At 39.5% G+C, this 24,355-nt stretch overlaps 1 protein-coding gene across 11 annotated transcripts in view; it reads left to right on the top strand.

The window, feature by feature from the left end:
* Positions 1-24,355, top strand: part of SPOCK3 (SPARC (osteonectin), cwcv and kazal like domains proteoglycan 3) — a 387,711-nt gene that overhangs the window by 131,716 nt on the left and 231,640 nt on the right. For 6 of the 11 annotated variants that reach the window (XM_043545943.1, XM_043545939.1, XM_043545944.1 and 3 more), the window contains exon 3: positions 20,173-20,218. In XM_043545943.1, coding sequence (XP_043401878.1) covers positions 20,173-20,218 — 46 coding nt within the window. Of the gene's footprint in view, positions 1-20,066; positions 20,076-20,172; positions 20,219-24,355 lie in introns of all 11 variants that reach the window. The other 5 variants (XM_037897500.2, XM_043545940.1, XM_037897498.2 and 2 more) reach the window with 1 other exon arrangement.

The raw sequence follows: 24,355 nt of genomic DNA, 5'->3' as shown, positions 1-24,355 counted from the left end.
TAGTGAGGGGGAAGATATATCCTGTTTTGGAAAACAATTATACCCCTACCGATATAAATGTTAGATAACAGATCATACTTTCCCTTTCTAGATTAACTACTAACCTGTAGTTTGCACCTGATAGATTGGGTGAAAGACTACCAGAGTGCTATTTGTTAATTAGACTGTGAATTAGTAAATATGGTAGATCAGTGGGCAGTGATGGTGGAGGGGAAAGCAGTGGTAATGGATAGCTCAAGGCTTCTTTTTATTTTAGTTGTGGAACTGAATGTGCTGTAGAATTTTTCTTTGTTTTTGATACTGTTTTTTATACTAGCTCTTATTCTGTTAAGTAGCTAATGGCTTTTAGTTGCTACTGTATTTGATTTGGACATATGATATCTACACTATAGAGACTTGTTCTCTTGATCATGGTAACAGATTTGTTGCCAGTTTGTGCCTTTTGTATTTCCAGCAGTATTTTATCAGCAGCAACTTTTGTGATTTTGATTATTGTAAAACTGTATTTTATAGCTCTATTCTGAAGGAATTTGTACTCCTACCAAGGGGATTTTACCATAGTAGGTGCACTTGAAAAGGTTCATTCTGGTTCATCAATAATCTGCATTGTACCAGCACCAGAATCTAGAATCTCTAGAACTGGAATCACTAGTCCTAGTGCAGGAAGTGTTTCTAGAAGTGCACTTAAGACTTTGTCTACATTGGCAAGTGAATAACACAACTTTTGTCATTCAGAGGTGTTAATTCTCCCTTCTGCCCCACTCCCGCCCCTGAAAGACAAAAGGTTTGTGGAGGGAAAGCACCGGTGTGAATAGCTCTTTGGTGGCAGGAGCGCTCTCTTCTGCCGACAAACAGCGGCTATGCTGTGCGCCTTTTAGTGGCACGGCTGTAGTGGCACAGCCATGTCGTTAACAGCTGTGTAGTGTCGACATATGCAGCCATTATTTAACTGAGATGGGGAAAGGGTTGAAATACGACTCTGCTGTTTAGCTTACTGTGGACTAGTGCCCCAGTGTTTCAGCGACCCTTTTTGGTCAGACAAGTTTTTACACAGAGTCTGCTTGGATCTGTGGGTCAGTCAGTCTGCTTTCCTTGTCTGAATCTCTACAGTCCTATTCTGGAGGCAAGGACGTTAATTTCTGTCCCTCGGGGTGTACAGACTTCCCCTTGTGTCTGGTAAGGGTTATCCGGTCCTTGTACTGAACAGCCCTCTGGTTCTTAAGTCTCCGTTAAGGGGTAGGTAAGGGAACCCAGGCTCACCCATTCAACTGTGTTCCAGGTCAGGGCCCTTAACCCAGGCAGGCAGAATCAGTCCTCAGCAATTTTCCTGCTGTACCCTGAGCTGCTGTCTTGGTTCTGTAGGCTTCTGCAGCCTGTGGCTCTGGTTGTCCGTTCTTTGGGTTGTTGTCTCTCTGATGTGGCTTTTCACCCACTTGCTGGCATGACCTCCTTTCTTCTCCGCTTGCTCTTTTGGCAGCCACACCACCCTTCTGCTTCTCCGTTCTTGTATTCTTGTTGCTGTGTGGCTTCCGATCAGCACTGGCTGGCACTTCTTGCATTAACTCCTTGGTTGCCAGAACCTCATGGGGTCTATATGCCCCATGACACTTACACTGCAATAACTATTTCTCATTGGGAATACCTCTGCCTATTCACCTTGATGAGAGCAAAGTGGTTGTGCCCCAGTGATATGGAAAACTTCTGGAAGTTTATTCCTGCTGAGGCTCATATGAGCACGACCAAACAGCACCAAAATGTTGTGGCCCAAGGCTATATGAGGAAATGTAAGTCTTCTCCACTCTCTTCTACCTCTTTCAGTTCTTTTCTGGCCAGCTGCTGCCCTTGTTTGACTACATTAGACATGTACTTGGTTAAAATTAGTGTATAGTTAAAATTTTAATATTTTAATGATAGTATAAGGTTGTCTTTGTTGGAATCTGACATCACTGGCTCTTGTCCTGACTCTCAGGGTCTTTCTCCAGTCAGTCAGCTACTCCTTGTCCCCTACACATGAAAGGAGAAGAGGAAACATATTAGCTTTCTATTGCTAAAGGACAGGCACTAAAAGAAAAGGAAATGTGAGACTGTTCACAGAAATAGCTGTTTTTGGCACAAACTGCTCTGATGCTGGGTCAGTCTCTGGCTCAGACACTAGCCTCTCCTATCCCTGTCATAAAGAGCTCAGCTACTTTAAATACCAGTGCCATGTTTGCATGATTGTTATCTTTAGGCCCGTACATGGATGTCTCTTCCACTTCTGAGGAACCTAAAGTAGAGAAGGATCTGGTACATACATTCATCTGATGCAATGGTTAAGTATCTGATCGCTCACACCTTCAGAGATGCTTCTGGCTGCATTCCTGTGGTCTAGTATCTAGTACCTAGACAGAGTGAGGAAGTCTCCTTCAAAGATGAGTGTCTGTTCAGCTCTAAAACACCTACTGCACATTGTATGTTTCTCAACCTCCTCCTTTTTTCAAGATTTGCCTCTACATATTACCATTCCGCCTTTTCCTCTTCCTCATAGTTTCCTATCCATCTCAGTCCTGTGAGGTTCAGGAGTAAGGACCTGAGGTGGCTAAGGCTCATGGTTCTTTTTGTAGCCACAGACCCTAAATATTTAGTGCTATTAGGTGGTGCTTGTGCAAGGCCCGTAAGGGACAGGTTTCCGGAAAGTTTTGGATGACTGTCATCTTGGTTGCCTTCAATGTGAATATGCAGAAATATCCTTCCGCCAACTCTCTGTTTGTCAATCTGGAAATAGCATGTACAATTTCAGTGAGAAAAACAAAGGCTCAAAGGTTAATGGAGAACAGAGGGAAAAAATATGATAGATAATTAGAGAGAATCTTAAATATGAGATCACATTTTGCTCATCTCCTCACATCCCCCATATACTTTCACAGGAACTAACACTGTTCAGTAACCTTTTGCAAAAGTGTTCCAACTTTTGGGGCACTGAAATGGAATTCACTCATTTTGGCATGTGACAAGCAAGAATGTGACCTTTGCCCCATCATCTAAGAATGAATGTGCAGTGGCCTGCAATAAAAGATGTGGAGGCACCAGATTTTTAGATTTCCCAAGTATGAACGAGAGCTGGGGACAACATTATATTTTTGGTTTGTTTCGTGAATATAAAAGAAAAATATAAATATTGTCAAAGGAAAAAGCTTTCAAAACTTTGCACCTGTGAGCAGCATTGTGAAGCTGGGACCTGAACGGTTGTTGTAGTTGTAATAATAAAACAAACAAACAAGGAGCACTGGATCATCTTCTAGGGGACTGGAGTGTTTTTTTATTACTATTTTTTCCAGTCTTAAAAGAATATCTGGTTCCATGAAGACCTACTGATGGTTCCTGTGGTTCTATTCTAGTTGTTTGTTTTTGAGGACCGTTAAGAAGTACAAGGCATTACAACTACCCCTAAGCAGTATTAGGGCTGTAGCCACAATACATTTTGTTAAAAACAGTATATTTTTTTTAAACAAAATGTATTAAGGCTACAGCCCTATTAGGATACCAAGGGTAAAAGTCTTCAGTAACTGGAGACTACATAATTTAGGGAAAGGTTAATAGGATGTGGAATCTTTACACAGTAGGTCAACTATTCAAATCTAGCTCAGGTAGGTGGTGACTATAATTTATCATTATCTATTTGATGTTGAGGTGAGCTTGGCTATCTTGGGAAACTGCAAGGTAGCCTATTGGGAACTATCAATTTATTGTGGTGGTCTCCCTACAGAAAACATACAGCTTTTCTCTCTCAAGCTTGTACCTAGCACCATTTATTCATGAGCATTAGATTGTGTGCCCTCACTCACATACTCTTGCACACTAATAGCAGTAGCAAAGTTTTAATTGTTAATGTCATGGTCCATAAAGTACAGAAGTTCAGCTTGTGTTTTCTGAGCTGATTTTCCTTACGAGGGAATTGTGTAGAAAGATAAGAATTCAATTTGTGCTAAAAAAATGCCCTCTGTTTTACTTTTCCAACAGTAGACTATGATGATTGCTTTCTTCTGAGAACTGTTTGGAGTAACTCAATGTTCTATTCATAAAGCTTGGCAACGTCCTGTGATGTATTTAAATTGTTCTGCATTACTGAACATGTCTGCAATTTTTTTGTATGTGATATGCAGTAGCCATTATTTAACATACATAACCATGGCTAAAGTTAAAGTATATTCCTTGTTAATGAACAACCGTCTGCTTACAAATGTTTACATCTTTCATCAATGTCTTTCATCAATGTGCAAAGATACTGCACATTAGGCATGGGCAAATAGCCCAATGTTCTTATTTTTGAGGAATAATTGGACCTCCTGATTGCAAATATCACTGCTCTCCTTTATGTAGTAATTTATCTTCTCTCCCTTGCTCTGCTGGTGATCTGAAAGGCTACTAAACATCAGAAGGTTTGCTCTGGTTCACTGAAGGTGTTAGAGAAGTTGCTGGGAATTTCACTTGGTGTTGGGTGATAACAGTCCATGCCAATTACTGAGCTTGACTAGTTTGAAGTTTTAATAAGAAAGTTTTAGGACTAAATATTACCACTTTAATTAAGCATAAAAAAGGGAGATCAAGTAGGATAGCATAATGATCAATTACCTAGTCTTGGGGCTTAGGCTGTTTCTGTCATCCTCTGATCCATGCTGGTCTGACCTGGTGTAAGTTGCTCCACCCCGCTTTGTTAAACTCACATCCTTTATACCTTGTCTCGAAACATCACATAGGTGCAGATAATTAAAACTACCTCATTTATAAGCATTCTGTTCTAAATATATTTTTTTCTGACACACTAATTCAGAATCTTTTTAACGGACGCATTTTTGCTTACCCCAATTAGAGTTTTAGGAGGATATCTCCTTATTTATCTTATTTTTAAGCCATTACTATTCTCTTCCTTACTCAGTCCATCTTTTTTTTTTTCATTGTTTTCATGTGTTCCAATGTTCCTGACAACAGTTGTCATATTCTTACTTATCTGCTTCTTGTGACCTTGGAGTTACTAGTTGGCTAGTTCTGTTCGTTCAGTAACCAGCCACCCTACTGTGTTTTACTAGGAAAGTGTGCACCTCACTAGTAAATCACACATTTGCTTCATTCTGTTATCTATACAGACTAAGAACCCACTGTAAATGAGACACCAACCAACTTTGACTTTTTACAGCCTTTGAAAGCTGTGTCAACAAGACCCCTAGGGAAAGCAGAAAAGTTCTTTTTTATTTTAAGTTTTCTTATAACAGTATTACGTATACAATATCTACTTCTCTAATATCATTTAATATTTATCTAATACAGTTCATTATAGACTTCTTTACATTTGAAGACCATGTAAAAGGGAGAGACACAAATCTATCCCCTCTCCTACATGATTGGAAAGCATGGATGGTCCTGAGCTAGTGTAAGCATGTCAAATGACCTAACAGTTTCTTGATGAGGAAGAGCCTGTTTGGGTCTTGATAGAGTTTAGCAAATAATATAACTCAATCTGCAATGCTCCTGAAAATTAGGCAGTCCCAGATATATGCTATTTTTTCTATGGAGACTAATGATTTTTCAATACAATATTTCTATTTTTCCTGAACGTTGTGAAATTAGACTTCCCTTTATCATAAGCCCTACACAGACGCAATGTGACTAGTAATTTTCCTAAAGAATTTACCATTGTATGATTCTGGTACCAGTTACCTGAAATGAGACCACTGAAAGCAGGAAATTGCAAAAATGTAATTAACTTGATGCTTAGTTTTTGCAATATATTAAGCAGATAACTCTGGAGCAGAAGCCTTCAATAATGTAAGTGCCAGCCCTGAATGAATAAGTCAAATGTTTAACCAAAAATATCACTTCTCAGTTTCTAGTTGTTTCTTGGTATCTGAATATCTTTCAGGACTAGTGCATGAGTACACTGACTTTTGGTGCATATTCCATCTTTAATCTTTTTTCCCCTAAACGTTTTCCATCCTTGCACTTTAGCTCTCCATGAATAGGGGAAATGTCTACCTAGTTTACAAAGAAAGAATTTCTTAAATTAAAATGGGAAATATGCTGCTTTCCTTTTCCGTTAGGTGTTAGCAACTTAGCTTTAACTGGAGGTAAACAATTACTGAACTATCCAACTCTTGTCTTCATAAATTCTATTCTATTCAGTATAGGCTTTTATACAGTGCTCATCATCACTGTCGTATCTGAGCACCTTCCAGTAATGGCACTACACCTGTCAAGGTTCCTTCCCCACTCTGAACTCTAGGGTACAGATGTGGGGACCTGCATGAAAAACCCCCTAAGCTTATTCTTACCAGCTTAGGTTAAAATCTTCCCCAAGGTACAAACTTTGCCTTGTCCTTGAACTCCTATGCTGCCACTACCAAGCGTGTTAAACAAGGAACAGGGAAAGAGCCCACTTGGAGACGTCTTCCCCCAAAATATCCCCCCAAGCCCTACACCCCCTTTCCGGGGGAAGGCTTGATAAAAATCCTCACCAATTTGTACAGATGAGCACAGACCCAAACCCTTGGATCTTAAGAACAATGAAAAAATCAATCAGGTTCTTAAAATAATTTTAATTAAAGAAAGTGTAAAATGTTACACTAATAAAAATGATACCAACAGGATCTTGTAAGAGGGACAAGGCAAATTGCCACGTTTATTGTAAATACAAGAAAATATTCCTATATGCAATGTCTATATAGATCCATTCACACACACAGACATTCACACACAGGTTCTATAAAAAGGTTATTATAGTTACCAGCCTAGACATTGCTCATGCCAAGTCACTGGCCAGGTGGCCTGGACACGAGAGTGGAGCTGAGTCGTTGTCAGATGCGCATCCGATGCTCCTGGAGGGTGGTAGTAGAACCAGACTCAAAGAACACAGTCCCTGGACCCAATTTTTATAGGTCTCTGGTTCAATACAAGTCTATGGAAGTTGCTTCATCATGCTGAATTTACAATTGAGATGACCATCATCAGCAGGTGGTACATCCATGATAGCTCCATGATAGCTAGGTGTTATCTTCTTGTTCTTCCTTGATGCGTTTTGGTTGGATTCCGGTTCACCCTCCGGGGGTCATCTGGTTATTTCCACTTTGCATATTCTTTGGCCCATCGATACCAAGGTTGAAATTCTGAGGATTAGGCTGGTACCATTTACTAACCAATTATTTCCCTGCTTCAGGCTCTCAATTCCATGCACTCAGCTTTCATTCTTTTACTTAACAACACAATCTATGACTCTTGATTCATTTAACAAGTTTTATCCCACTATCTATGTTTCCCTCTTTGGATACCAAGATTTACATAGGCATGACAAGGGGCCCCCGCGGGGGAAGAGCATCATGTTGTTGTTTCAAGAACAGCATTGTTTTCTCAAAGTTCTTATCGCTTTCCGGCACAGATGCTTTGTCCTGTACTGGCCTGAAATTATTAGCACTTTGGCCTTGCATTTGTTACAGAGTGAAATTCAACAGCATGGAACTGATGATCATACCTTTTTACAATACCTGTAAACTCTTTTGTCTATCTTTATTTCTACTACTACATAATTATAATTCTATCATACTTCTATAACTTTGAGGGTGACCCCACAAAAAGAATCACCTCTGTAAAATCAGGATGGTAAATACCTTACAGGGTAATCAGATTCAAAACATAAAGAATCGCTTTAGGCAAAACCTTAAGTTACAAAAAGACACAAAAACAGGAATATACATTCCATTCAGCACAACTTACTTTACCAGCCATTAAACAAAAGGAAATCTAATGCATTTCTAGCTAGATTACTTACTAACTTAACAGGAGTTGTAAGTCTGCATTCCTGATCTGTTCCCGGCAAAAGCATCAGACAGACAGACCCTTTGTTCTCCCCCCTCCAGATTTGAAAGTATCTTGTCCCCTCATTAGTCATTTTGGGTCGGTGCCAGCGAGGTTATCTTAGCTTCTTAACCCTTTACAGGTGAAAGGGTTTTGCCTCTGGCCAGGAGGGATTTTATAGCACTGTATACAGAAAGGTGGTTACCCTTCCCTTTATTTTTATGACAATACCTCTGTCAAATGTTTGTTCTATCATCCCTGCCTCAGAGAGAGAGACTCGTGGAGTGCAGTACCGTATGCTGGTAGGTTTTTTTAAAAATATAAATGTACCTGTAGCTCTTTGTTTTTACATTGGAGAAGGTAAGGTGAAATGCACCTCAGACTTGGAGTGGAAGGTAGTATGGTTTTTGATGGTCCTTCATTCTTGGGGGAGTTCATTACGCAGTCTCGGATCACCCTGGAGAAAGGTCTGTCTCACACACAGATGAGCTTTACTTTTGTTGTTGAGAATTTCATTGTGTCAGAGGAGTGTAGTTGTTGACCAGAGTCTTCATCTCGGAGCTTTAGATGGTCTTTTAGATATCCTGGGACCAGGTTATGGAGCACTTTGAAAATAAGGACTGAGACCTTGAACTTGATTCAGAATTCCATGGGAAGTCAGTGTAAAGGGCAGTGGACAGGTTTGATGTGTTTGTGGTAGCCTGTGTTTCTGAGGAGATGTGCTGAAGCATTCTGAATTAGTTGAGGCTTCATGCCCAGGTATAATGCATGGCTGTAATCCATCTGAGAGGTAACATGCATTAACTGAGGCCAGGTCTTTGTCTGATATACAGATGTATATCTTCACGATCAGTCTGCTTACAGATTCTTAAACATAGGCCACATCTGTTTAGTATGATATAAGCACATTTTTTCCTCATTGCCCATGTGATCTTCCTTTCTGAATCTGGTGACATCCTTTTCTTTCCCTTATTCTTGTTTTTACATCTGTGCATCTTTTTTGCTGCACTCTTAGATATGCTATAAGTATAGACATGTAAGAGCTGGAAGGGACCTTGTCTGGCACCTGTGCTGAGGTAGGAAAGAGTAAACCTACACCATCCCTGACAGGTTTTTGTCCAACCTGTTCTTTAAAACCCTAGTGATAGAGATGGGGAAGGGAGAAATTCCACAACCTTCCTTGGGAACCTATTCCAGTGCTTAACTATCCTTATAGTTAGAAAGGTTTTCCTAATACCTAACCTAAACCTCCCTTGCTGCAGATTAAGCCCATTACTTTTCCATGTCCATGGAAGATAGAATTGATCAATTGATCACATCCTAACAGACCTTAACCTATTTGAAGACTGTTATCAAGTCCTCCATTAGTCATCTTTTCTTAAGACTGAACATGCCCAGTTTTTTTCTTTCTTCGTAGATCAGGTTTTCTAAACCTTTGATCATTTTTGTTGCTCTTATCTGGAAACTCTCTCCAATTTGTCCATGTCTTTCCTAAAGTGTGGCATCCAGAGCTGGACACAGTACTCCAGCTGAGGCCTCATCAGTGCTGAGTAAAACAGGACAATTATCTCCTGTGTCTCACATACAACACTCCTGTTAATACACCCCAAAATGCTATTAGGTTTTTTTTTGTAACTGCATAACATCGTTGACTCATATTCAGTTTGTGATCCACTAGAACCCCCAGATCCTTTTCAGCAGGACTATTACCTAGCCAGTTATTCCCCATTTTATATTTGTGCGTTTAGTTCTTTGTACTTTGTACTTGCTTTTATTGAATTTCATATTGTTGATTTCAGGCCAATTCTCCAATTTGTCAAGATGGTTTTGAATGTTAATCCTGCCCATGAAAGTGATTTGCAACCCCTCCCGCTTTGGTGTCATCCACAGATTTTATAAGCAGTCTCCACTCCATTATTTTCATTAATGTATTGGATAATGAACAGTTCTGGACTCAGGAACTGATTCCTTTGGGACCCCACTAAATGCTCCCTCCCAGCTGGATAGTGAACCATTGATAAATATTCTTGGGGTATGGTCTTTCAACCAGTTGGGTACCTACGTTACAGTAATTTCATCTAGACCATATTTCCCTAGTTTATGACAATGTCCTAATGTGTCTCTTGCCTTTTGTTTTGTTATTTCTCAGTCCTCTACAAGTCAGAGAGCCTTCTAAGTGGGGCATTTCACATCTCTATAGCAACTGGATGCAGAACAGATCTTGGCTCTGAACCTGGGTTTAGGACAGCCCCTCAGGAAGAGCTCTTCAAGAGTCTGTGGCTCCAAATGGCAAAAATAGCAGATTCTGTTTTTAGCAGAGCTTTCACAGGAGCTGTAGAAGATTTTTAATTAAAAACTTGTTTATTCCTTGGCTTCCACACTTTTCTTAATCTTTTTTTAAACTTAAAAAATGCGTTCTTAGAAGGGTTTGGAGGATAGACCTCTCCCTCCCCACTGAGTCATGGCAGACAGACAATGACCACAACCAGTGTGTGGGAAGAGACACGAGGAGACTGATTTGCAGGCCTCTGGAAGACTGAGACCATGCCAGAATCAGTGGCATGGAGCCAAGGATAAGATTTTCAAAGCCCCCTGCCTCTCCTGTGGACATGGGACTCCTATTCCCACAACTTGCAAAGGAAGCAGGAACCAAATATGAGATCCTTGAATCTCAGAGGAAGGCATGACTCCCCTGTTGCACCCAAGGAAACAATTGCCTACCCAGATGTAGGCAGGTTCTGTGTCAAGATGGTTGAAAAGGTTGCAAAGCATCCCTCTTTCCCACAGGCTATTTTTACGTGCAAGTCCTCAGCTACCATGAAACTTGCTAGCTCCTGTGACCTTTCTGATATCATTTGGCCCCAGTGGCTCTGGCTTAGTCTCCTCCAGGTCTGTCAGTCCCCACCAAGGCCATATCCAGCAGCAGAGACCTTGGGATGAAATAATTTGGATCCCCTTCCCCGGGGGAAGGGTTTACCACCTCTTCTTATTTTCCTCAGGGAGCTATATGCCTGCAGACTGTCCTTTCATTTTCCTTCGTAATGCTTTCTCTCCCATACAGGGCCCCTCTCCATTTCTCTCAGGTGGCTTGGCTCAAGGACTCATGACTTGTATTGCTCACAATCCGCTCTTAAAGAGAAAGCACAAAGTCTTAAAAAAAAATTGAGTCTCCCCTCTAGATCTTCTAAAGTTGGAGCGTTGAGTGTCATACTTCATTTTTATCTGTGCTTCCCGGAATAGGGGGAATGCTGAGTTCACAGGTGCTCATTTTAAAAATGAAACAAAAATACAAACCAACCAAAAAAACCAAACAAACCCACCACCTTGCAAAGTCCATTTAAAAGCCATGTAATTCTTCCTCATCTGATTTGAGTGTGCGAATAAAGTGGAAGGAGAATTCCTAGGCAGACGTACTTGTACTTAAGGTACTTGCTCTGCCTAATGTTAAGTTGGCTGCAGCCTCTTCAGTAGGGGCATAGTAATACCAGCTGAGGGAATTATTACATTCTTTATTATCCTCTTTATAAAAACCTCTTCAAATACATTAAAAGGTTGCTATAAAGAGGATTGGTGTATACATTGTTCTCCTCCTTAAACAAGAAGTAGTGGGCTTAAATTGAAGCAAGGGAGACATAAGTTAGTCATTGGGAAAAACCTCCTACCTGTAAGAGTAGTTAAGCATTGGAACACATTACTTAGGGAGGATGTGGAATCTGTCACTGGAGGTTTCAAGAACAGATTAGACAAGCACTTTTCAGGGATAATACTTAGTCCTGCCTCAGTGCTGGGGACTTGAGTTGATGACCTGCTGAGGTCACTTCTAGTCCTACATTTCTATGAATGTGGGAGCTCATGTTCAGCTGACTATCCACCATGATCCCCAAATCTTTTTCAGAGTCACAGTTTATCAGGATAGGGTACCCCCTCATGTAATCCTAGATGTATACATTGGAATTTATCAGTAATAAAACTAAGTCAACCCCCCCCCTTTTATTTTTATATATATATAATATCAAGTTAGTCTGACAGGATTTATTTTCCATAAACCCATGTGGATTAGCATTAATTATGTTGCGCTCCTTTAATTCTTTGACTCCCATATCAGCCTCTTCATTGTCTTGCCTGATCAGTGTCAAACTGATAAGTGTATAATTACTCTGGTCATCTCATTAACGCTTTTTAAATATTGGCACAACATTACCTTTTTTTCTGTGTCTTCTGGAACGTCCCCATCTTCCAACATGTATTGAAAGTCAACATTAATGGTCCAGCAAGCTCCTCAGCTGGCTTTCTTAAATCTATTGCATGCAAGTTTGTGAAATATTATTGATAATTCTACCATTTCCATTTAGTGATGGAGCAGTACCATTGTCAGGATTGTTTTTGTTCCTAATATGTCTTTAAAAAATTTTGTTGCAGATTTCTCCTTGTGTCCCTTTGCTTCCCTTATCAACTTTCTACAATTCCTACTTTCTGATTTGTATTCACTACTATCCACTTTGACTTTCTTCAATTTGGTATATATTATTTTTATTTTTTTTTTATAGCTGCCTTCACTTCCCTCTAAATTATGGCATTTTTTAACCAATATGTCCTCCTTTCTGAATTCTAGGGTTGTTGCTTTTTCGGCTTCTAGAAGGTGTTCCTAAACAATTCCCAATTATCATTAACACTGGGAGAAAAGAGATTCAAACATGATGGAGGAGGAGGTGGTCCTCTTATTTCAGAAATGTGCTCAAAGTCTATTCCCATCTTAGCCACTGTGTGTAAAGATGCTAAAGAAAAAACATGAAGGAATAGGCCACAGTAATTATAATAATGTATTAATAAACCCTGATGTCATGGTTCTCAGATTTGATTTAGATGTAACTGGAACCTCTCTTCAGACTCCCAACAAACACACAAAACTAGGTCCTATCCTGAATCAATATCCAATGCTGCCTAACCAGTCAGCTGGGAAGCTGAAAGGAAGGAACTACGTTCCATGAATCTGGTGTCTTGGAGGAAATTCACAAATTATATCTGTATAACATTTGAGGTTCAGATCTTGGTGTTTCGAGGGACACACATCAGGGGAAGGTCATATGGAGAAAAGAACATTTTAGTGTTTTTTTTTTTTTTGTTTTTTTTTACAAGGTGGTCTGACCTTGGGAGGCTCCCGGTCCGTATTTCTTGGAAAGAAAAGTCAGTAGCTGTAGGCATATTGCACTATAAGAAACCCAGGAGAACTCTTATCAGTCTCACATAATAAATAACTGGAGACTACCACTCTGATCAGTCGTCTGGGAATATGCAGGTTCCTTTCATGATCTTTAGCCGTGTACTACAAATCCTTATAAAATAAACTTTCAGCTTCAGAGCTGATAGGTCTCTTCCTCTTCTTGCTGCAAGTGTTTTGTCTACTTGAAACTTCCTTATCCATTGGAGTCTGGGAACTTGGCATGTTCTCAATGAGACTACAGTTACATGTTCTATCAAACATGATAGTTCAAGGAATTATCCACGTCTCCGTCCCTGAGGTCGCTACCTTCTTCCTTATATAATAGGAATGGGTGGTGAAAAGAACGGTGGTGATTGTGCACAAAGAGATCACACACATCTTATGAGGAGGTCTTTAAGGCTGCTAGAGGGTCTTCCATCCACACTTCCTCAAACACTCTGGGGTTAACATCCTCACCCCTTCTCAGCAGTGTTTGGTAGAAGCATGTTATAGTACAGGATGCCCCAGTTCTTTTTCAGTTCTGCATGAATGAATTGAATCCTCCCCCTCCCTATGGATGATAGACAGTCTTCACAGTGGGATGTAGAAAGCAGTAAGGCTGACATGGAAAGGACTGAGAGAAGGAAAATTGTGCCCAGGGTTGTTTTATTAGCTATTGTTTGTCAAATACTTTGAAAAGAAAGTGAGTGTTCCTGCAGGATTGGTGGAGAGTTGCGGAAGAGGGAATATTGGCATCTGTCCCGGTTTCATGTCAAGATTCTGCTGCAAGTGGCTTGAATTATAAAGCACTTTTTAATAGTATTTTCAGGGATGTTTCATGCCTGTTAATCGACTGAAAGGATTGTTAATAAATAATGTCTTTACAGTAGCCTTTGTCCTCTTTTAGTATATTTTGATACTTTTTTTGTTTTTGAGAGCACCAATTGCTTTTCAAGAATGGGGTGGGGTGGGCGGGGGGAAGGGAGTCAGTCAAAATGTAACTGTTGGTTTTATATTTGCTGAAATGTGTGTCAGATAAATTGCTTGTATACTTATCCTGTCAGAAAAATCCAGAAAGGAGAAACAAAAATGTCACCCACCCACATCAACCAGGTGGGAGAAATAGATGGGGCTGGTGGTGAAAGAGGGGTGGTCCCAGTAGCAAGGGAGGGAGACTCTTGCCAAGGGACATTAAGTAGCTCCTCTCCTTGGGAGTCTCTGGCATCCATTGTCTAGCTGGTAGAGAGAGGTGCTGATTAGCCAGCATTCTTCAGCTTGTAGGATTTAGCCTAGTACTGGGGCCAGGTGGAGCCTCTTTTGGCTCTGTTCCAGCAGATCACTCTACCAACCTGAACCAGGAATGGGAATCTGGCCTGACAGAGGCTGCGGGTCTGACTGATTGCCTGTTCAGGGAGTCAGGAAGGAATTTTTTCTCCCATGAGCCAATTGGCAGAGGATAGAGAGTTATTTTATCTGCCTTGCCGTATCTTCAAGCCACAGTGAATTGAGCAGGAACATGCTTTCCTTATGATCTGGTTAGCTGCTTTTTGCCTTTTTTAGACACTTTCGTTAAGGCCATCTGATTATCAAACCACGTAAGAACATAAAAACATCCATACTGGGTCAGACCAAAGGTCTGTCTAGCTGAGTGTCCTCTCTTCCGACAGTGGCTAATGCCAGGTGCCCCAGAGGGAATGAACACAACAGTAATCATCAAGTGATCCATACCCAGTCGCTCATTCTCAACTTCTGGCAAACAGGGGTTAGGGACACCATCCCTGCCGATCCTGTCTAATAGCCATTGATTGACCTATCCTCCATGAACTTACCTAGGTTTTTTTGTTTTTGTTTTGTTTTTGTTTAACCCTAAATGGATAGTTCATTTTGAATAGGATAAGCCATTTGGGAAATGCCCCAAAATATATTGGTTTCATCCTACAGTTAAACACTTATTTTAGAGAAACTTCTATTTGTAGGATCACCAGATCATGATGATCCTGATTCAGCAAGGTACTTAAGCAGGTCCCTAACTTCTTAAGCATGTTAGTCGTCCCACTGAAGTCTATAAAGTTATGGCTAATATGGGTAGTGTATGTCATCTTAAGTATATGGGAATTTAGAGAATTGTGGAGGTGTCACTTTCAGTTTCAATGAGACTGTCACTGTGAAAACACACATTCTCTAGGTGTCTGATGGAAAAACAATGCAATCTCAGACATGTTTCAGAACTGACCTCACCTTGCACCTGTATGTGCTCGGGGTATGTAGGGACAAGAACAAGACAACGAAGAAAGAGGTTGTATCTTCGTCTAATTTCATTCTTGGATCCAAAATCCTGAGAAATTAGCCTCTGGCATATACAGCTTATCTGGGGACACTGCGGTTAGGAAGAATCCTAAGATAATTATCGCCAACCTTCACTATAGACATGAACCATATGTGTGACCATTTATAGTTTTATACTATATTAAAGTTATGAAATAATGAGATTTAGTAAATTATATTTTCTTGCTGACTGAGTAGCAAATTGAATTTTATAGTATGTAGAATCTTCTTGGTGGAAGCAATATTTCTGAAAAGACTAGCATGTCAAAGTATTATAAAGATGATTGACACTACAAGTTTTAGGAACAATGAAATATTTGTTGAACTCCTACTTACTGAGCAAGTACCAAAAATCTTCATCTAATAACTAGTTAACATTTTTATTTTGTGTTTATAGCACATAGGCCTTCTTGTAAAAATGTCCATTTTTAAATGGATTTTGTGTTTTAGTAAGGGTTGTTTTGGTGATAATTGGTTTGGAAAAGCAATACAGGTATATTATATCAATGGAATATACTCTAGTAGGTTGGAACCACATATAGTTTACTTTAGGAAAAAATAAGGTTTTTGACTAACAAGTTAACTTTTTACAGGTTTTCTACTTCTGAGGTATGTTTTGGCACAAATGCCCTTCCTTAATTATTTACTGTAGTTGAAATTGCTGTGTTACTACTTACTGTAAAGAAAAGCATAGGTAATCTGCACTCATTCAGTTGTATGATTGAGATGGTTGACTCGATATATTTTGGGTATTTTGCTATTTCTCTGGATTAACGTTAGTGTTCCATGTTCTAGGGAAATAGTTGGGTGTTAGTGTTAACATACAAGTAGCTATCATTGCTTCCATTTGTCTGCTTTTTCAGAATAGAGCATTTTCTTAATTATAATCATTCTGTTTTTTCAGCACCTTAGTAATAAAAATATTATCTGAATCCAATCAAATTTTCAATTAAATGTATTACAATAAAGTGGAGATTTATAAAAAGAAAATACCAGTTAGTCTACCATGTCATTTATTCCTTCAGGTGTAAAGCAGTGTGTTCAGAAAAAAATAAAGAAATAAAAATGCTAGTAGTAATATGTTTTGTGTTGCTTTTATGAGCACTTTCATCAAACGTTTTTTCTGCTTTTATAATGATTAAATTAGCAAATATCAAATTAGCAAACAAAATTTCAGATATGCAGATTGAGAATGTCTTCTCTTCCCATCGCCAAAAGTCAACTGTGTTTAATATACATTGTATATGAATGAAAGCAACAGCAAATAAGGTAACTCACATGTTCTTGTTTGCAGAACGCAAAGTATCTTATTTCTCATTTTTTAAAAAAATCTGACAGTCAGTGGACTGTCCATAAAATGGTGTAAATATTTTAGGCATTTCAGAAAAGAGGATTTTTTAAACTTTTTATTTATTTATTTTTGTCAGTGCTATGTCTTATCATAGCTAACAAAATGCATCAGATACAGAAAATAAATGATGGAAGTTAATTTTTTAAATAATTTACCTTTGAAGACCATAGAAATAAAAGAAAGAAAATGAAAAAAAAAATGCCTTGAACACACACCATTTTGTTAGTGTGTGTGTGTGTGTGTGTGTATTATGTAAAATATATACACATAAATATACCATATAGCCCCACAGCAATTTTAAATTGGAAAAGACTGATTTTTAGCCCTTAGATTTTTAGCACCTTATTCAGATTTTTCTTTTAATGTAACATTACCTACAAAATTACTTTTGACTTCTGGAACTTTCCTAATATGCTAGGTCCTAGCTCCACACAGCTGAACCTATTTGAAGTTAATGTGGCACAGCACAAAGGTCCACCCATGTATGTCTGATCGGAGACTTATTGAATAAACTGTAAGATGCAACACTAAGGATGAAATTCTGGCCTCACTGAACTCATTGGCAAAAGTCCCCTTGACTTCAGCGGTCCAAGTTTTCTGTTGAAGAATTGAAGGGAAACTAAGTTGCAATCTCACCAGCCTGATATGTTACAAGTTAATCACAGAAATGATGTACTTAAAGTTTGTTATATGTATTCCTCTGTTCAGCTGATTCATTGATCATCATTTACATTGAGTACTCCTTCAACTTTTATAATGAACATTATATAGACCAAGGCTCTCAACACATGGCCCATAGGGTTATTTTCGGCAGCCCGCCAAGCTCCCCTCCCCCCAGCGTGCTGTGTCCCCACTCCTCTGCCTACCTCCAGGCGCTGAGCACTCTCCAGGAGGGAGGGGGGAGGAGCGGGGAACTGTGCGCGCAGGGGAGGAGGCGGAGAAGAGGCGGGGCCGGGCGGGGATTTGGGGAAGGGGTTGGAATAGGGGCAGGGAGGGGGTGGAGTTGGAGTGGGGACTTTGGGGAAGGGGTTGGATTGGGGTGGGAAGAGGCAGGGCAGGGGTAGGGCCTCATGGAAGGGGTGGAGTGGGGGCGGAGCAGCGGTGGGGGTGTGTCAGTGATGCGGCCCTCGGGCCAATGTACTAGTCCTCGTGGTGATTCGAGTTTGAGATCCCTGATATAGACAGAAAATAGAGAATCCACACTTTGATAAGGAGGAATACAACCAGAAAAACAACTATCATTTATCATTTCTGTTCAGCTTTCATAAGCTTTTATAACATTGTTTTATTTTCTCCCATTTTATATTGCTGTATTTTTTTTTTCAAGAATGGAACAAAGGCAGGCAAACAAAAGTATACTACAGTGCAGAGACTGTTAACTTGTACAACAGTCACAACCATCAACATTAGGGTAGAGGAGTGCTTCCCACTTTAAGGTTCTGTTCTTTTTTTTTTCCCATTCCAAGGTTGGCGTGGCTCAGCATAGGATCATGAACTCAGTGTATATGATACAAATGTATTGTAAAAATAAGGTTTATTAACACCATGCATGAAAGATCTGTTTTATACTACAACCGCTTTTTTGCATCTATGTGAAACCAAATTTTAGTGTATTTTTCACTATTTCCTCACCTATGCAAATATATTTTCTCCCTTAAAGCTGTATTTGATAACTCTTTAACTTATCATGAAGATATGGACAGTTGTAATATACATTTTGCCTCTAATTGAGATTTCAGTACCAATTGCTTGGTGTTTGCTAGAGAATCTCAGCACAGAAACTTTTGCGTAAAGGCATGTCTCTTTATTTCCAGTGTTATGAAAAGATCTGGACAAGCTTTTGTAGTTTTTGTTTATTAAAAAAAAAAGGGGGGGGGGAGAATAGAGTTGCTGGTTGGTAATTTATCCAACAGTTAACTAATCATAGTAAATAAACTTTATGTAGACGTTCTGATGTCCGGTAAAATCTATTTGAGATTATTCTAGAAAAGGCATAAAGTAGAATTGAATATATTTCTGAGATTCCATCAGTTTTCCCAATCTTCATCTTGTATCTCTAGTGTCAGTGGGTACATCAAAGAATTAAGCTATTGGTATGTATTGTTGTTGTGGTTAGATGCTTGGCTGCATGTGTGTGTTTCCTCTCTGTGCTGCCCCACCCCTGTGCAAACAGCTGGTATGGCAGACCTCGAGTGAACCGCCCAATTACCACAAGATTCATTAAGGGACAAAGGCACCTAGCCAGGTTTATTGTCAACAAAGCACAGTACTAGTATTCCGCAGACTTTACCGGACCGCTAATACATGTGTGCCTGTAACAATGAACGAGCTCAGTGAATGGCAGAACTTTGTTTCTCCCTAGGCCAAAGAAAAATACTTCCTCTGAAATACATCTTTATACCCTGATACAAACAAGTTAGTTCTGCCTCTCTAACATAGTTAGTTACTGCCCCCTAATGTGGCTAATTATTACCCATTACCTTGTACATGATGGTTTAATTAAAACGTTTTTACTGTATACTGTCATCCTGACCTTATCTTTTTAGGAAGGGTCAGTGTGTTTCTTTTATTCTTGGGGAACGTTTTTGTACCATCCTTGGTATTGGGATGTTCTGGTACCACTTAATATTGGGATGTTTGTGTGAGTTCTCTGTGGCTAGCACTTCTTAGAAATGTGTATTTTTTCAATATCAACCTTGTTCTTGCCAAATTCTGTAAGCAGGTTCTGCCTCATACCAGACCTATGATACAGGGCTTATGTCTCAGGCTCTCTTCCTACTACAGTTGCAAATTTGTTATTTATTACTAAACATCTTAAAGTTTTACAGTAAAGATGTTTGAATATTAGTTTTTATTCTCATGCACATAGGCAAATACAAACATGATTTAATCAGGAGTCAGTCTTAATGGTTCGGCTGATTATTTGTTAAATGGAAATGGAGTGCTTGAGAGTATCGAGTGATTGGTATATTCTTGGAGAAAAATCTCTATGTACAACTCCTGTATAATTTGGAAATGTTTGTTATAGACTACTTTTCTATTCATGATAACTTGAGAACTTAGCTTTTGACAAGTTCAGTATTAGTGTAACATTCTGGTTTATTTTATTCAATAAGCTTGTTTGTTAACATTATAGAAACATATTTTAGATTCACATCATAATTACTGTAACATTTTATAAGCAGAAGTAAAACCTGCACATGGCTGTTGTATTTTCTTGCTTTTCATAATAGTATACATCATCTGTTTCAGTTAATGCTTGAAATGGCATGTGAATTGTATTGTATGCTTGCTTTCTATTCCAAGCAAGCAGTGTGTTCTGTTTTGATAACTATAACTTTTTTTTTTTTTATTGCTTGCCCCTTGCAGGAAGTAGAGGTTTGTATATATATCTTCTGCATTTTGCATTCCTTTTTTGTATGTATGCATTGATTTCTTATGTCATGTTAAATGTAGGCTGTTTTTCCCCTTCCAGGATGATTATTTCCGCACATGGAGTCCGGGTAAACCATTTGATCAAGGTAAGAAATTATCCTATTAAAAATGTATTACCATTGTAAACGCTTTAAAATGTATAATATTCCTTTTTAAAAATAATAACTCTAAACCTTTATGAAATTGTAAAGTCTTTTTGGTGTTACTCTGGTAGATTTAAAACAGGACCACAATGGGAAAGGTAGCATTCCAATTATTATATCCATAATTATTTCGGGAGAAAATAATGGGAGGGCAGTAGTAACCTATATAAGGTTGTTTAACACTTCCCATTATAAATATTTGTCAAGGGTTGTTTTTTTTGTTTTGTTTTTTTATTATAAATTTTATAGAGGTCAAACACTTCCATGATTTCATAGAATCATAGAATATCAGGGATCTCAGGAGGTCATCTAGTCCAACCCCCTGCTCAAAGCAGGACCAGTCCCCAACTAAATCATCCCAGCTAGGGCTTTGCCAAGCCTGACCTTAAAAACCTCAAAGGAAGGAGATTCTACCACCTCCCTAGGTAACGCATTCCAGTGCTTCACCACCCTCCTAGTGAAAAAGTTTTTCCTAATATCCAACCTAAACCTCCCCCACGGCAACTTGAGACTATTACTCCTTGTCCTCTCATCTGCTACCACTGAGAACAGTCTAGATCCATCCTCTTTGGAACCCCCTTTCAGGTAGTTGAAAGCAGCTATCAAATCCCCCCTCATTCTTCTCTTCTGCAGACTACATAATCCCAGCTCCCTCAGCCTCTCCTCATAAGTCATGTATTCCTAATCATTTTTGTTACCCTCCGCGGGACGTTTTCCAATTTATTCACAGCCTTCTTGTAGTGTGGGTCCCAAAGCTGGACACAGTCCTCCAGATGAGGCCTCACCAATGTTGAATAGAGGGGAACAATCATGTCCCTCCATCTGCTGGCAGTGCCCCTACTTATAAAGCCCAAAATGCCATTCGCCTTCTTGGCAACAAGGGCACACTGTTGACTCATTATCCAGCTTCTCGTCCACTGTAACCCCTAGGTCCTTTTCTGCAGAACTGCTGCCTAGCCATGCGGTCCTTAGTCTGTAGTGGTGCATGGGATTCTTCTGTCCTAAGTGCGGGACTCTGCACTTGTCTTTGTTGAACCTCATCAGATTTCTTTTGGCCCAATCCCCTAATTTGTCTAGGTCCCTCTGTATCCTATCCTTACCCTCCAGCATATCTACCACTCCTTCCAGTTTTTTATCTGCAAACTTGCTGAGGGTGCAATCCACAACCTCCTCCAGATCATTAATAAAGATATTGAACAAAACCGGCCCCAGGACCGACCCTTGGGGCATTCTGCAGAGGAACTTGGAAGGAAGACGGGTCTAGAGTTAGATGCTTTAGCTGTCCTTGTAAAAAATCCATTCAGATTTGGCTGAGTTATAAGCAATTGAGAATCAATATTTGTAGTCTTAATTACGCTCAGTAGATCTTGCCAGAGGTTTGCTGCTGAATATTTTGGACACTCCACCTGCACTGAGCACGCTCCACAGCATCTCTCTGCAATCATGGTGAGAAAGCCAAATGGAACCTTAGGGCAACCACTGTGAGTCAGATTTATGAAGATTGCTGGATAAAAATGTTTTGGGAGCTATTTTGGCATTGTTCAGACTTGGGAAATCACTTCAAAAGTTGACAGTTGAGCCCTCTTGATGCTTTCTGTTGTCAAAGGACTCTGACAAGCTTGTCCACTATATTGTAGTATAGAAATGTAGGGGAGTCCCTTCTTTAGTTTGCAAGAACAGTGCTTAGGTTGAGGGTGGCATGGATGGAGAGGAGTTGTAAAAATGCTGTAGTACAGTGATCAGTTTTTGAACATTTGAGTGAGATGAGGCAAACAAAACAGTCCAGCCATTAGACATTTTCAACCCTTAAACTTCTTGTATGAAAACAAGGACTAGACAACTGCATGTTCCCTTGTCCATCTAATCCAGTTCTTGTATTTTGCTCCAAAGCATGCTAGTAGGAGAGTGAGAGCGACTAAACTTTGCTTTTTGAATTGCTAAAACAGAGCACTTTAGAGACTGAGACTTCTTTCCTGATAGCTACAATAGCATGTTCACAGTGAAGGGACTTTAATGAGAGTTACACACAAGAGGTTTCAGAGTAACAGCCGTGTTAGTCTGTATTCGCAAAAAGAAAAGGAGTACTTGTGGCACCTTAGAGACTAACCAATTTATTTGAGCATGAGCTTTCGTGAGCTACAGCTCACTTCATCGGATGCATACACACAAGAGGTGGATAGAAAGAGAGGAGACTTAGAGGGGAAGAGATGCTATGACAACACGGAGGAATGTGCTTATTTTTTTTTAAAAAAAATGCTTCTTCCATAGTGTGTGTGTGTGTGAGTTTTTGTTAACTTTAAATGAAGTTTTTGTGATTAAAAATCATTTTGCAATTAAGAGAGTTGAAGTTGAGAGACAATCACATGAATTCTTTTCTAGGTGTCTGGCCAGTGGGTCTTGTCCACATACTCGGGGTCTAACTGATTGTCATATTAGGGGTTGGGAAGGAATTTCCTCCCAGGTCAGATTGGCAGAGATCCTGGGATTTTTTGCCTTCCTCTGAAGCATGGTGCATGGGTCACTTGCAGATTTTAAACTAGTGTAAATTGTGGATTCTCTGTAACTTGAATTTTTTTAAATCATGATTTAAGGTCTTAAGTAACTCAGCCAACGGTTATGGGTGTATTGCAGGAGTGGGTGGGTGAAGTTCTGTGGCCACACTACTGCCAGAAGGGACCATCATGATCATCTAAAGTCTGAGTTTGTGAGGTGGGTGGGATATGAGAAAGTTGCTATGGAATGTGGAATCTAGGTGAGGAAGAGAGCTATACACAATAATTGAGGTAGAATGGGGGCGGGGGGCATCGTAAAGTGTTTCTAGGAGAAAATACATATCAGGTTATTTGTATTATATGCACTTACATAAACAATAGACAAACAATGTTTAACTGATAGTTACAGTAACTGATTTTTTGATTAAATCCCAGTAGAAATTTGAACACTGTCTAATTTCTTTAGACAAATTAATGTTACATTTCATTTCTTAATTCTAAAAAAAATCCCCCCAAACCATAGCAAGCTATTTTTAATATGCAGTATACATACAGTAAACTCAACAAGGCAAACTGAATTTTGACTGAGTAGGGGAAAACATCATTTCTAGATTCTGAAACTTTGCATGACAAGTTTCAGCTCACGGTGATAGAATCTGATTGAAATATAAATTCCAAAAATGATTTTGCATTAGAAATAATAAGAAAAACATTAAGTCACTAGTGAGTGCCCCTATAAAAACAACTGTTTGGTTTGTTTCATAATTATTTGTAGCAAACAGTGCTACCTGATTTTAACAGGTGAGAGAGTTGATTAGATCTGCAAGGTGCCAGACCACTTTAGAATGAAAGGGGCCTTCTGTCCATGAATGCTGTGCCACCTGTTGGGCAGCCGGAAGGAGATGGCTGCTGATTGGCTCCTTGCTCCCCATAATCATTATTTTAAACCCCTGCCTGGGGTTTCTCGAGCCTCTCTTTCTCCCATTTTAGCTGTGCAGGTCTTTAATAGTGACTGTATTACATGTTGAAATTAGATACATATAGGGTGAAATCCTTGCCTGACTAAAATCAGTGCGCTTTGCAGCTGCCTGATTAAGTGGTGCTTCTTAGTGTGAGCTTATATAAGCAGTACTCTGTAATCTGTGCTGGCTGCCTGTTGGTTTCTGGGTGGATTTAAGGTGGTGGTTTTAACCTATAAAATACTAAATGGCTTGAGACATGTCTGCTTGAGAGACCATCTCTGCCATTGATACACCATCACAGTAGTGATAAATGAGGGCACTTGAGCTTGATCCCCTTTGATGTAAAAGACAGAGGGCCGATAACTGAATGTGTTTTCTGTGAAATGTTTTCCTTCTCATTTTTGAAAATGGCTCCCCAAATTACTCCAGAATAGCCTGATGTCAAGGTTCCTTCCCCACTCTGAACTCTAGGGTACAGATGTGGGGACCTGCATGAAAGACCCCCTAAGCTTATTCTTACCAGCTTCGGTTAAAAACTTCCCCAAGGTTCAAACTTTGCCTTGTCCTTGAACCGTATGCTGCCACCACCAAGTGTTTTAAACAAAGAACAGGGAAAGAGCCCACTT

Source organism: Chelonia mydas, chromosome 4, assembly GCF_015237465.2.
Source record: "Chelonia mydas isolate rCheMyd1 chromosome 4, rCheMyd1.pri.v2, whole genome shotgun sequence".
Taxonomy (NCBI): Eukaryota; Metazoa; Chordata; order Testudines; family Cheloniidae; genus Chelonia; species Chelonia mydas.
This window is presented reverse-complemented; position numbering and strand designations above follow the sequence as displayed.